The sequence below is a fragment of the Canis lupus genome, chromosome 18 (genome assembly GCF_003254725.2).
Source record: "Canis lupus dingo isolate Sandy chromosome 18, ASM325472v2, whole genome shotgun sequence".
In the NCBI taxonomy this organism is placed as follows: Eukaryota; Metazoa; Chordata; class Mammalia; order Carnivora; family Canidae; genus Canis; species Canis lupus.
In genome coordinates this window covers 1,451,477-1,464,762 of record NC_064260.1, presented here as the reverse complement: position 1 = coordinate 1,464,762, position 13,286 = coordinate 1,451,477, and the positions used below count along the sequence as shown (strand labels likewise).

Sequence of the window (13,286 nt, the reverse complement as noted above, 5' to 3'; positions counted from 1 at the left end):
CTTTCTAGTTTATAAAAACGAAAAGGAGGGATGCCTGGGTGGCTCAGCGATTGAGCATCTGCCTTTGGTTCAGGGCGTGATACTGCGGTCCTGGGATTGAGGCCCACATCGGGCTCCCCGCATGGAGCCTGCCTCTCTCTCTGCCTGTGTCTCTGCCTCTGTCTCTCATGAATAAAATGGGAAAAAAAATTTAAACACAAAAAAGTAAAATCTATAAAACCAAGTATCGGAGAAGATTGGAATAATAGGACCTCATGCACTGATGGTGGAATGCTAAAGTGTACAATCACTTTGAAGACCAAACGGATTAGATCTCATAAAAGTTGAACATTCACATACCCTACAATCTAGAACGCTACTCCTAGGATTATATATCCTAGAGAAATGATTATACCTGCACAGCAGAACACAGGCACAAGAACGTTCACGGCAGCATATTTGTTGTAACAAAAACTGGAACAGGGACGCCTGGGTAGTGGTTGAGCACCTGCCTTTGGCTCGGGGTGAGATCCTGGAGTCCCGGGATCGGGTCCCGCGTCGGGCTCCCTGCATGGAGCCTGCTTCTCCCTCTGCCTGTGTCTCTGCCTCTCTCTCTGTCTCTCATGAATAAATAAAATCTTAAAAAAAATGAAAAGGAGATTCAGCAGGTGCCATACCTAGGCATAGTGAATGAGCCCTTTTCAGTAAAATCTGTATTGATTTGATGTCCTCAAAGGAACCGCAAGGTCTTGACCACAACCCGGCTAGATCCAAATCCTACTAAAGCACGCTCCGGCACAATTTAATCAGAAAGAATTTCTAAATATGTAAATGTACTCCGTGGAATAAACCACACTGTGGACAGTTCACCAAACATCCAACCTCTGCAGACAGAGCCAGAAAACTCCAGGCACGTCCTGATCCTGGTCTAGAAAAAGGCCTTGTTCCTTTTTCCAGTTTCTTTCCTTCCTCCTCCTTCCTCTTCCTTCCCTTTCTCCTTCTCCCTTCCTCCCTTCCTTCCCCTCCCATCTCCCCCTCCCTCCCTCCCTTCCCCTTCTCTCTCCTTCCTTCCTCTCCCTCCTTCTCTGCTCCCTTCCTTCCTCCCGCTCCTTCCTTCTCCTCCCTCCCTTCTTCCCCTTCCTCCTCCGTCCTCCGCGGCTGGAGCTGAGGTTGCGGCGGCGGCAGCGCAGGCAGGCAGGGCCCGGCTCCGGGGGCGTCGGGCGGCAGCTCAGCGAGGGGCGGCGGCCGCGGCCACCCGCGCGCACGGACGGCAGGCTCCGGGATGGGGGGCGGGGTCGCGGGTGTGCCGCGTCCATCCCTGCAGCCGCAGGGCCGAGCGGGTGGCCCCGGATCCCGCCGCGCTCCGCCCGGTTCCAGAAGCTTCTGGGCGCGGCGTCGACCGACGCGCGCACGCGGCAGCCCCGCAAGCCCCGCCCCCGCCGCCGGAAGTGGCGGCCCGTCCTTCCGGCCTCCCTTCCGGCCCGCGGCGCGCCGACTTCCGGCGGGCAGGTGCGCGCGCCGCCTAACGACCGTCCGCGGCGACGGTGGGCAGCGGCGGCGAGCGGATGGAGGCCTCGGCCCCCGGCCGGCGGCGGCGGTGGGGCTGGCGGCGGGCCCGGGGTGCGGGCTGCGCGCTCAGCTGGGCCGCGGTCGGCCTCGTGCTGTCCGCCTTCGTGGCGCGGGCGTCCCCGCCAGGTGAGGCGTCGGCGCCGCCCAGCCGCGGAGGCGCCGGGGACCGTGCGGGGCCCCCGTCCGTCCGTCCGTCCGCTCCTCCGAGGCCTGGAGCCGCAGCTGACCTCGGAGCACGCGGTCCACGTGGACGCGCCGGAGGGGGGGCTCCGGGGGCTCACGGCCTGCGGGCGGCCCGGGCAGGCGGGGAGTGAGCGCGCCGAGGCCCCTGCTTGCGGCGGAGCGCGAGATGCTAGAGCCGCGCGTGCCTGTAAGACTCGTGTGGATGCACGGATGGAGACGCAGGCGCCCCGCGGAGCCCCGTGCGGGACTCGGGCTCGTGACCCCGGGGTCACGCCCTGCGCCCCAGCGGGTGCCGCACCGCTGAGCCCCCCCATCCCTGGGGATCCGAGAGCCTACGGGGACCCCCCTAGGGCAGGCAGCGGCCTCCCGGCCCCGAGGACACTCGCCGCCCCGTGTCCGCGCTGTGGGGGCGGGTGCTGTGCTTTGCGCTGCTGCTGCTGCTAGTCCGCGTGCCCGGCAGCACTGGCCCCACGAACGTGAGCGCGGATCGTACCCGAGCCCTACGCGGTCTGTGCCACGTGCAGGGTGCTTGCTGGTCAAGGGGGGTCACGGCGAGCCCTGCGCCCCTGGACCTGCTGACGCAGTGGGAGACCGTGCAGGCGCTCGAGGGACCCGTAGGCCGGGGCAGAGCACGTGCCCGGAGGGAGGGGCTGGAGACGGGACCAGGGCGGGCCGCGGGGTTCACGGGGTGAGGGGGGCTGGAGGGGCGGGGCCACGGGGTTAGAGCAGCTGGAGGGGCGGGGCCACGGGGTGAGGGGGCTGGAGGGGCGGGGCCACGGGGTTAGAGCACTGGAGGGGCGGGGCCACGGGGTTAGAGCAGCTGGAGGGGCGGGGCATGGGGTTAGAGCAGCTGGAGGGGCGGGGCCACGGGGTTAGAGCAGCTGGAGGGGCGGAGACACGGAGTTAGAGCACTGGAGGGGCGGGGCACGGGGTTAGAGCAGCTGGAGGGGCGGGGCCACGGGGTTAGAGCAGCTGGAGGGGCGGAGACACGGAGTTAGAGCAGCTGGAGGGGCGGAGACACGGAGTTAGAGCAGCTGGAGGGGCGGGGCCACGGGGTTAGAGCAGCTGGAGGGGCGGAGACACGGGGTTAGAGCAGCTGGAGGGGCGGGGCCACGGGGTTAGAGCAGTGGAGGGGCGGGGCCACGGGGTTAGACAGCTGGAGGGGCGGGGCCACGGGGTTAGACAGCTGGAGGGGCGGGGCCACGGGGTTAGAGCACTGGAGGGGCGGGGCACGGGGTTAGAGCAGCTGGAGGGGCGGAGACACGGAGTTAGAGCACTGGAGGGGCGGGGCACGGGGTTAGAGCAGCTGGAGGGGCGGGGCCACGGGGTTAGACAGCTGGAGGGCCGGGGCCACGGGGTGAGGGAACTCGAGGGGGAGGCCCTGGTGACCTGAGTCGCCAGGTGCGGGTCCCCAGGTGCAGAGGATTGGGCATTTGAAAATGGGTATTGCAGGTGGTTGTGGAGACGCCGGAGGCGGGCGATAGCGGGGAAGCAGGAGGAGGTGAATCTTGGGGGAGTAGGCGGAGGAGGCCGCGCCTTCCCCGGTGACCCGGCCGCGGGCACTGCCACACCCACCGCTGCGGTGCCCCAGCTTCTGACCACGCATGTTGCTGATCTTGCCTTCTTGTTTTTCATAGTCGGATATTTCATTCGATTTCCAAGAGGTTTTCGCTTGACCCAAGAAACGGTGAAAATTGTGGGATCATCCAGTTTTCCAGGTATGAATAAATAGACCTTCAGTCATTTTAAGAAAGTAGTTAACGTTTGTTTAGATTTATCAGCCCCGTCCCAAAGGCTGACGTTCCCCAGACATCCTGGTCTCCTGGGATGGAGATGTATTAGAGGTTTTTCCGTGTAGTTTTATTCCTCCACTTGTGATTCCGTTTGTCCATAACTGCCGAAGTGTGTGAAAAGTAATGTTTTCAGAAGTTAGCTGATTGAAGTCATCTATAGTGCTTGTGTTTGTTACAATTATTAGCCATAATATTGAACTTACACAGTTTGAATATGCTGAGAGTCTTTGCAGATGAGATCTGTATGTCATAAAGGTTTTGGATTCATGCTTTTCCAGGACACACATGAGAGGTACTAAAAGTTTTTGGTGTTTGTTTGTTTTTTACTGAAGTCAATTTACATGCTTAAAGTTCCTCCTTGAAGTGCACATCCCAGTGGTTTTTAGCATACTGGCAACGGGTTTTGCAGCGATCACCATGTATTACCATAGCGCTTTGACAGCTCCAGCAAGGAAGGCTGTACCCCGTAAGCAGTCACCCTCCAAGGCTGGAAATCACTGATATTTCTATCACTATTAATTTGCATGTTCCAGACATTTTATATAGGTGGAATCGTATGTGATGTGGTGCTTTGCATGTGGCTTTTTTCACTTACAGTGTTTCGGGGGTTTATCATGTCATAGGATGTATCAGCACATCATTCTGTTTTAGGGCTGAATAATATTCCATTGTATGGATATACCACTTTTTGTGTATCCATCAATTGGCGGATATTTGGGTAGTTTCCACTTTTTGGCTATTACAAATGCCAACAATGCCGTTGCCAACATTCCTGAAGAAGCTTCTGTGTGAACTCAATTATAATTTATTTCTCCTGAATATACCTAGAACGTCAGGTAGCTCTATGTTTAACATTTTGAGGAACTGTCAAACTTTTTTAAAGAGCCTTTAATATTTTACTTTCACACCAGCAATGGATGAGGATCCAAATTTCACATCATCCTTGCCAACATTTTCTGTTTTTTATCTTTTTGATTATAGTCATCTAGTGTGTGTGAGGTGGATTGTCATGTGGTTTTGATTTGCATTTCCATAATGTCTAATGATGATTAAGATCTTTTCATGTGTTTAACGGACATTTGAGTATCTTCTGTGCAGAAATTTCTATTCAGATCTTTTACTCATTTTTTAATTCAGTGTTTTTTTTTCAAAAAAGTATTGAGTTGGACTTTTTTTTTTTAAACATTCTGATCACTAAACCCTTGTTTGATTTACAAAATTTTTCTTCAATTCTGTGGATTATGTTTTCACTTAAATTTTTTTTTAATTTTTAAATTTTGATTCCAGCATAGTTAACATGAAGTGTTATATTAGTCTCAGATATACAATATAGTGATTCAACCATTTGGTATGTTACTTACTGCTCATCACACACGATAAGGGTGCTCTTAATCCCCTTCACCTATCTCTCTACTCCTCCTCCTACCACTCCTCTGGTAACTATCTGTTTGTTTTCTATAGTCAAGGGTCTCTTTCTTGGTTTGCCTCCCTTATTTTTTTTCCTTTCTTCATTTGTAAACAGCCCAAATTTGTCCATTGATGGATGAATAGATAAAGAAGTTGTAGGGTGTGTGTGGTCTGTGTGTGTTTGTGTTTATATACATATGTGTGTGTCACACAAAGAAAATTCAAAAGATTTTCTTTCTCTGTTCACTTTTCTTGGTGCCTTGTTGAAAAACAATAGATGGATGGGTTTTTATTCTGGACTCTAAATTCTATTTCATTGATCTCTATGTCTGTCCGTATGACAGTATGACACTGTCTTGAGTTCTTTTGCTCTACAGTAAGTTTAGAAATCATTAAGTCAGAGTCCTTCAAATTCAGTCTTTTTCAAGATTGTTTTGGCCCTGCTGGATTTCTTGTAATTCCATATTAATGCTAGAGTCAGATTGTCCATTTCTGCAGAAAATCCCATTAGGATTTTAGTAAGGATTGCATTGAAGTGTCAATCAATTTTGGGAGTACAACCAACGTAACCCTATTAGCTTTTCCAATTCATGGACTTGGAGTATCTTTCCATCTACTTAGATCTTTAATTTCCCTTAGTGGTGTTTTAGAGCTTTCAGTGTACAAGTCTTGCACCACTTTTGTTAAATTTATTCCTAAGTATTTTATTCTTTTTGTTGCTGATGTAAATGGAACAGTTTTATTTAGGTTTTAAATTGCTCATTGCTGTTCTATAGAAATACAGTTGAATTTTTCATGTGGTGGTTGTATCCTGTCACCTTGCTGAATCATTTCTTGGCTTTTTTTTTTGCCAGTTGCTCCAGCCAGAACCTGCAGTTCAGTGCTGATGACAACAGATATCCTTGTCTTACTCCTGATGTTAGTTAGAGAGAAGGAACGGTTTCAGTCTTTTGCTATTAAATATGACCTTAGCTCCGAGTTTTTTGTAGATGCTTTTTGAAATTGAGAACGTTCCTTCTGTTCCTAGTTGGTTGAGTGCTTTTATTGTGAAAAGTTTTTGGATTTTGTCAAATCCTTTTTCAGCATACATAGATGATCCTGTATTTTCTGTCCTGTGTTCTATTGATATAATTCGGTGTTACATTGATTTCTTTTTGTATTTTGAATAAGTCATGCATTCCTGGGATAAATCCTGGTTGATTATGATGGATAATCCTTCTTCATGCTGCAGGATTGGCTGCTACTATCCTGAGGATTTTTACATCTGTATTCATAAGGGAAATTGTTCTGTGGTTTTCTTGTCTTTGTCTGATTTTGGTTTTAGGGTAATAGTGGCTTCATAGAACAAGTTAGGACATGTTTCTTCCTCTTCTGATTTTTTTTAAGAGCTTATGAAGTGTTGTTGATTTGACTTGACTTCTTTGGTGAAATTCATCAGCAAATTCACCTGGTGCTGGGCTTTTTTTGTAGGAAGATCTGTAATTACTAATTTAGTCACTTCACTTGCTTAGGTCTATTCAGACTTTGTTTTTTATTTATGGTTTCTGATGAGAAATAAGCCACTAATTTGAAGATCATGTGTATGCAACAAGTTGCTTTTCTTGTCACTTTCAAGAGTCATCTTTTTAGACTTTAACAATGACTATTATGTGTCTAGATATGGATCTCTGAATTTATCCTAGTTTGAGTTCATTGAGCTTCTTTGACATGTAGATTCATGCCTTTCATCAGTTTGTGGAAGTTTTGCCATTAGTTCTTCAAGTATTATTTGTGCCTTTATACTCTCCACCATTCCATGGAATTTGTGTTACATATACACTGCTGTGCTTGATGGTTACCTACAGGTCTCTGGGTACTGTTCATTTATCTGTATTTTTTTTCCTCTTTGACTGAATAATCACAAATTGATATATCTTGAGGTTTGCTGATTCTTTTTTTCTGCCTCTTTAGATCTGTTTTTGATTCTTATAATGGGTTTTTCAAATTTTTATTGTACTTTTTAATCCAGAATTTCCTTTGGGTTCTTTTTTTTATATATGTAACTTCTGTCTCTTTATTGATTTTTTTTGAGAGGAATCATTTTCATACTTTTTTTTTGGGGTACTTTAGGTGTTCTTTGATCATATTTAAAACAACTGATTTAAAACGTTTGTTCAGTAAGTCCTAAATTTGGGCTTCCTCAGGGGCAGTTTCTTTTGGTTGCTTTCATTTTTCCCCTACCTATGATAATACTTGGGTTTTTTTTTTTTTGTGCATGTTTCATATTTTGGTTGAAAACTGGACTTTTTAAATAATTTAATATAGAAATTCTGGAAGTCAGGTATAAATGTTTTTGGTGTTTATTGTTATTGTTGGTAATTTTAACAACTTTTCTGAACTGCTTGAGTTATACTTATGTGTAGCCACTGAAGTCTCTTCTCAGTTAGCATAGGCTGATTATTGGATGGAGATTTTATTGACACCTGGAGCTCATTAATCTGGTCTCTGCTGAGGGTGTTTGCATGCTTGTTGTCACACACCCTAAACATTTAGCTAGGTGGTCGATAACTCTGTTCTTTACTGTCTGTTGTGCAGAGCATTGGTTTCAGCTGAAGGTACAAACTTAAGTCTCAGTCTTGACGGATCATGCTCAGTGCGTGCATGTGGCCTTCTATTTTCCCAGAAAATGTTAGAACTTTTCAGAGCCCCTATGGACATGTCATTCCCAGCTTTTCCTCTCAAGCTTTTTGGTTAGCCAGCTGTTGTTACCCACTGCATCAGGCATTTCAAAGTTAAATGACAGCATCTAGTTATTTTTGAAAAAATACTTTTTGGGAAAAGGTTTGTACAGTGGTTGTGCTTTGAGTTAGATAAATGAAGACAGGCTTGTGAGTAGTGTCTTCCAGGAAACTGCCAGAGAAGTCAAATAAAGACAGTTCTTTGGGAAGGAGGCCTTGAAGTCCCTCCAACCCTGTTTGCCCCTTTAGTAGCTGCCAGGCTGCTGGTTCTTAGAGTGATTGGCGTGGTGGTTGTCAGAGTGAGGGCAGAGCTGGGGGTGGGGGGTGATGGGAATGGGGAAGTTTACGATGCTGCCAGCCCATGAGGCCCTCGTAACAAATTACTGCAGACTGGGTAGATTAAACAAAGTGTATTGTCTCCCAATTATGAGGCCAGAAGTTCACATGGAGGCAGGATTGGTTCTGCTTGAGGGCTGTGAGGGAAGGGTCTGTTCCAGTTCTTCTTCTTTGGCTCGTGGGTGGTCAGCTCCGTCTAAGGTCTCTTCATGTCATTTACCCTCTGTATTTGTATGTGTGTCCAGATTTTCCCTTTTCATAAGACACCAGTCATATTGGATTTGGGCTCACCGTAATGACCTCATCTTAAGTTAATTACTTTTGTAAAGATTCTGTGTCAAAATTATGGTCACATTCTGAGGTACGAGGATTATGAGATAGGTCATGAGATCATGACCGGAGCTGAAACCCAAGAGTTGATGCTTATCCATCAGGCACCACTGAATCCAGCAGTATTTGAATAAAAGAGCATGATCAGTTAGAATTATTCCAGGAAAGCAATAATATTATCAATCATTCCATTAAAATATTCAAGAAGAAAAAAACAATCATTTCATTCAGTATAGAAAAAGTTGTTAAAAAAAAAAGAAAAAAAAAGAAAAAATTGTTAAAATTCAACAGCAATTAATGATAAAAACAAATAACCAAGAATACAGGGTAACTTTCTTAACCTACGGAGTAGTATCTATCTAAAATATACATTTGTGATGTGATGTGATGTGATGAGCACTGGGTGTTATACTATTGTTGGCAGATTGAATTTAAAGAAAAAAGAAAGCTACATTCAGTGAACATCAGGATATATGTTAAAACATGAGAGATATAGTCTCTATTTGAAGTTAGGAATTCCAATTCTCAAGTACAATTTTATTTTATTAAATCACAAACTTTCTGATGAATCAGTGAAGAGTCAGCATGCAATTACTGAGGAATTACTGGAAGCTTTTCTAACAGCTTACTTATGAGCAAATTCAGGATAATTGAATTGTTACTGTATTCCTTTTGTATCTCCTGAAGATACTATTTTTACATGGTTAGTGATCAAAACCTTTAAATCTTAAAGTGGAAAAAAAAATAAATCTTAAAGTGGGAAAAATGCTTAATAAATAAAACATAGCATAATTTATTGAGTTTTTACACACATAATTTTTAAATTGAGTACTTTGGGTCACATCAATATAAATAATTTACTATTCCTCTAATTTACACAAATATATTGGTTCCTTTCAGGTTTGGTATCATTGCAAAAACAAAGTCTTAATTCATAATTGTGTTAATAATATGTAATTAAAGTCATATTCTGGGGATAAAATAAGTTAGCATGGTGAGCTCTTCATAAAAAACTAGTGCATTATTTTCAAATTGAGACATACACATGCTCAAATAAAATACATGTGTATATTTTTGAGTGTTTGTTATTACATGGAATGCAAAGAAATTTAGTTTGTATCAAGTAATTGCAATATCCCCCAAAGAAAAGTTATGAAAACATGCAGCCCAGACTACCAAATTAAGGCATTATAGAGCATGAAATAATACAAAATATTATTGGAACATTTTAATATTGTATTTTCAGTGAAAGTATATGTTATGCTCCATCAAAAGAGTCCACACGTGTTATGTGTAACCCCACGGCTGCGAAATTCGGAAATGATAGATCCATCATTCCAATGGCATGGGCCAAAAGGAAGAATTATTTCAGGTAGGCTTTTGTTTCAATTATCATAATTACATTAATATATCTACTATACTCAGAATAAAGAGAATATTCGTATCTCATCTATGTATCTGTTTCCTCACGTGTTTTTCTTGTGATTTCCCTTTGGAGTGAGAGGGTCTCACGGTGTGTGCCTAATGTAACCATTCTTCACATATCTTAATCTGAGAGACACATTAGAAGACTTAAATGTTTGGAAAATTCTCTAGGCAGCTATATTCGACAAAAATGTGACTTTTTAAGTTCATAAAGTCATTTGGGGTTACTTTAAGAGTTTTGTTAATCAAGTGGCTATGAAGAAGCTGATATAGTTCTGGTTTTTGTTAAAAATACTAACAAGCCTTTTGAGCTGCAAATTTACAAATATGGTTTTGTTTGTTTTTCTGCAGCCCCATATAGGGACAACTTGAGACTTTATTAGTAGAGATTTACACTTTTTGGTCTTATATTTCTCTCTGACTAAAATCCATACCAATGTGGATTATACTTGAATTAACTTAAATATTATTTCCATTAAAAAAAGACTAAATATAACACAGTATTCTAGTATTAAAAACAAGCTTTTAGATACGCTGTGTGGAGTGACAACAATTATGTACTAATATATTATTGGTGCTGTGTTTACAAAAGAAGGAATTTAGTATTCAGGTATTCATCCAGATGAGAAGGTAAACTCGAAACCCATCTGAATGATATCGCCTTACAGTTTTCGAAAAATTTTTGAGGAAACAAGATCTTGTTCTCGCAAAGGTACTTTTTTCCATGTGGAGATTACTGTTGGTATGACTGATCAACATTTTCTTTACTCAGCTGCTTTTGTTGTCTGGAAATGCATATCTTACTTTTATTCTAATTTTTCATTTGCTAAAAGCTGATTTGTTTTTGCAGCATGGTTTAAAAAATATTAAATTACCTTAGCTGTTCTTGTTTTCAGCCTTGATAAATATCCAGCTTAATGAATTTTCATCCTAAAGATCTGTTCAATGAAACACCTAATTATTTTTGCATACCTTCTGAGGAAGTTTTCTTTATTGCTCTGTTTACCACATTTTCTTCCTTTCTGTTTTTTCTTTTTTTAAAAAAGCCCTATTGGTATTTTGAGACAGTGCCTATGGGCAAAAACCTACAGGTTTATTTTGTTATGTGAGTTGAGGGAAAGCAGTATATTCATACCAGCCCTTGCTGAGGAAACATTCCTTGGAAGTATTTATTTTGTAATTTGCTAATTCATATTTTTTTTACATTTGAATGATCTCACCTGTATATTACTATAATATTTATGTGGATTCTAAAGTAGCTCAAGGTTTGAAGAGGTACCCTCTCTTTAGGTGTGGTCCTTTAGAGTGAATTACTCAGCCCCTAATGAATGACTGCCTGATGGGTCCCATTGTGCTAGGCTTTGATAGAAATTCAAAGATCAAATCTAATATCTCTGCCTGACAGTAGTGATGCAGGCAGAGGGAATTAACAGAGATCAATAACAGAAATCCTAAGAGATTGGGCACTTAATATAAATCCATGAATGGGCCAGGTATAAAAGCATCCAGTACTGAAAATATATTGGATTTTATTTTTACTGCTCTGTAATAGTAGCACATAACACACACATGTATGTTAAATATAGTTTAAGTTTGATGTTACAACTCTGTTAGCTCAGAAACAGAAGCATTTAAGTATTGTTCTTTTTTTTATTTTTTTTTATTTTTTTTTAAGTATTGTTCTATTGTAATTTGTTACTCCTTTGATTTGGGGATTGCAGTCTAAACATTTTCTTCTCCAAGAGGCCATGCCAGTCTTGTAGTTTATATTACAAAGGATAGCATATGATTGAATTTTGAATCCTTCAACTAGGAGCAATAATTTATTTTACTCACTTTCATATTGGAAAACAGATGTTCCAATATGAATTACATGGACTAACTACAAAATTAATTAATGTTCTGGGCAGCCCTGGTGGCTCAGCAGTTCAGTGCCACCTTCAGCCCGGGGTGTGATCCTAGAGACCCGGGATCGAGTCCTGCATCGGGCTCCCTCCATGGAGCCTGCTTCTCTCTCTGCCTGTGTCTCTGCCTTTCTCTGTGTGTCTCTCATGAATAAATAAATAAGATCTTTTTAAAAAAATAATTAATGTTCTAATATGAATTATATGTAATAACTACAAAAATATAGTTATTTCCATGTAAGGATAAAATATTAATGCAGTGTTTTTTTATTTATAAAAACTATTCTCAGGAATTTCTGGTATTCTGACGTCATGATCATATTTTAGTTTGCAGTATGTGATTGCATCATAATTCACTTGTCCATCAGATTTAAAGCTCATTAGTTATACTATCATTTGAACTGGAAATGTTGTCTAATTTTCCTAAGCTTGAAAAATGGAGAATCTCTTTAGACTTTAGGTTAAACTGCACTGTGCTTAGTTATCTTTTTATGAGTATCCCAAAGATAGTTTCCCAGAAATTGAACAAAAGAAATGTAATTATGTAATTACTTGCACATTTCCTTGGAGAGAAATATTCAGATTGCTTAGATGGATTGTAAAATATAGGAGACCAATCTTAGATTTGGTCTCTCTCTCCTTCCCTCTCCCTACTTTCCTTTTCTCTCTCAGCCCCCAGTTTCTCTTTCAATTTCTATATTTTAAGAGTGAGAGAGACCAAACATGAGCAGGGGAGGGGCAGAGGGAAAAGGAGAGAGAGAATCCCAAGCAGTCTCCATGCTTGTATGTAGCCCAACGCAGGGCTCAATCTTGTGACCCTGAGATCATGACCTGAGCTAAAATCAAGAGTTGGATGCTTAACTGACTGAGCCACCCAGCACCCTTCTTTCAATATTTTTTATTTACAAACATAGTTTTTTTGCAAAAAGACCAGTACCTCTTATGCCAGCCTTCCTTCATTCTGATGAATTAACTCATTCTGGTGTGTGGACTTTCCCACTTTTCTGAACATCTACAACACATAAACGCACATATGTTAAATTTTATCCTGTAACTACACTCTTATTTTTAATGAGATGCTAGTATATTTTATTCTCCCTTACTATTTCTTTTATGGAATGAAGTATTTTATATATATAAATGTATATAAGATATATGCAGGTTTGACATACAATAAAACAAACATTCTAGAACCTACAAGTCAGGATATATCATTACCAAGACTGTTGGTTTGCACCTCCAGATACGTTCCTTAAAAATCCTGTTCTTCTATCCCCAAATCCCTTGTAGGTAAACACTACCTTGAATTTTTACAGTATTATTCCCTAGCTTTTCTTTATGCATTTGTCACATACCTAAATACATCCACAGATGCACTTACACATCCTAGTTATTTAATTTTTTGGACAGCCCTCTTTAGTAAGTACAATCATATGCTCCATTGTATATGATAAACAGAGGCATTGAGAGAAGAAGGTATTTACCTGAAGTCATGTGGCTTTGAAGTCTGGCTGCAGAGTTAACAGGTATAATCTAAATGAGGTAGGAAAAGGATTTTCCCTTCTTACCATTTTGTGAGTTTTTGTATCTTTTAAAGAATTTGTCCACTTTAGGGATCATGCCCTGAGCCGAAGGCAGCCCCA

At 42.6% G+C, this 13,286-nt stretch overlaps 2 protein-coding genes across 34 annotated transcripts in view; one reads left to right on the top strand and one right to left on the bottom strand.

Moving 5' to 3' along the window:
* The window catches only part of SPATA48 (spermatogenesis associated 48), a 63,526-nt gene extending 62,518 nt beyond the window's left edge, over window positions 1-1,008 (bottom strand). For 25 of the 27 annotated variants that reach the window (XR_003137603.3, XR_007403459.1, XR_007403460.1 and 22 more), the window contains exon 1: window positions 395-533. Coding sequence is in view for 2 of the 27 variants with exons in the window: in XM_035701515.2 (XP_035557408.1) it covers window positions 492-552 (61 nt within the window). In the remaining 25 variants the exon portion in view is untranslated. Of the gene's footprint in view, window positions 1-394 lie in introns of all 27 variants that reach the window. The other 2 variants (XM_035701515.2, XM_035701516.2) reach the window with 1 other exon arrangement.
* A 484-nt stretch (window positions 1,009-1,492) lies between these two features.
* LOC112661321 (zona pellucida binding protein) overlaps window positions 1,493-13,286 on the top strand; it is an 87,541-nt gene continuing 75,747 nt past the window's right edge. For 4 of the 7 annotated variants that reach the window (XR_004806679.2, XR_004806678.2, XM_035701518.2 and 1 more), the window contains exons 1-3: window positions 1,493-1,674; window positions 3,369-3,449; window positions 9,561-9,686. Coding sequence is in view for 5 of the 7 variants with exons in the window: in XM_035701518.2 (XP_035557411.1) it covers window positions 1,545-1,674; window positions 3,369-3,449; window positions 9,561-9,686 (337 nt within the window). In the remaining 2 variants the exon portion in view is untranslated. The remainder of the gene's footprint in view (window positions 1,675-3,368; window positions 3,450-9,560; window positions 9,687-13,286) is intronic. The other 3 variants (XM_025449338.3, XM_035701517.2, XM_025449335.2) reach the window with 3 other exon arrangements.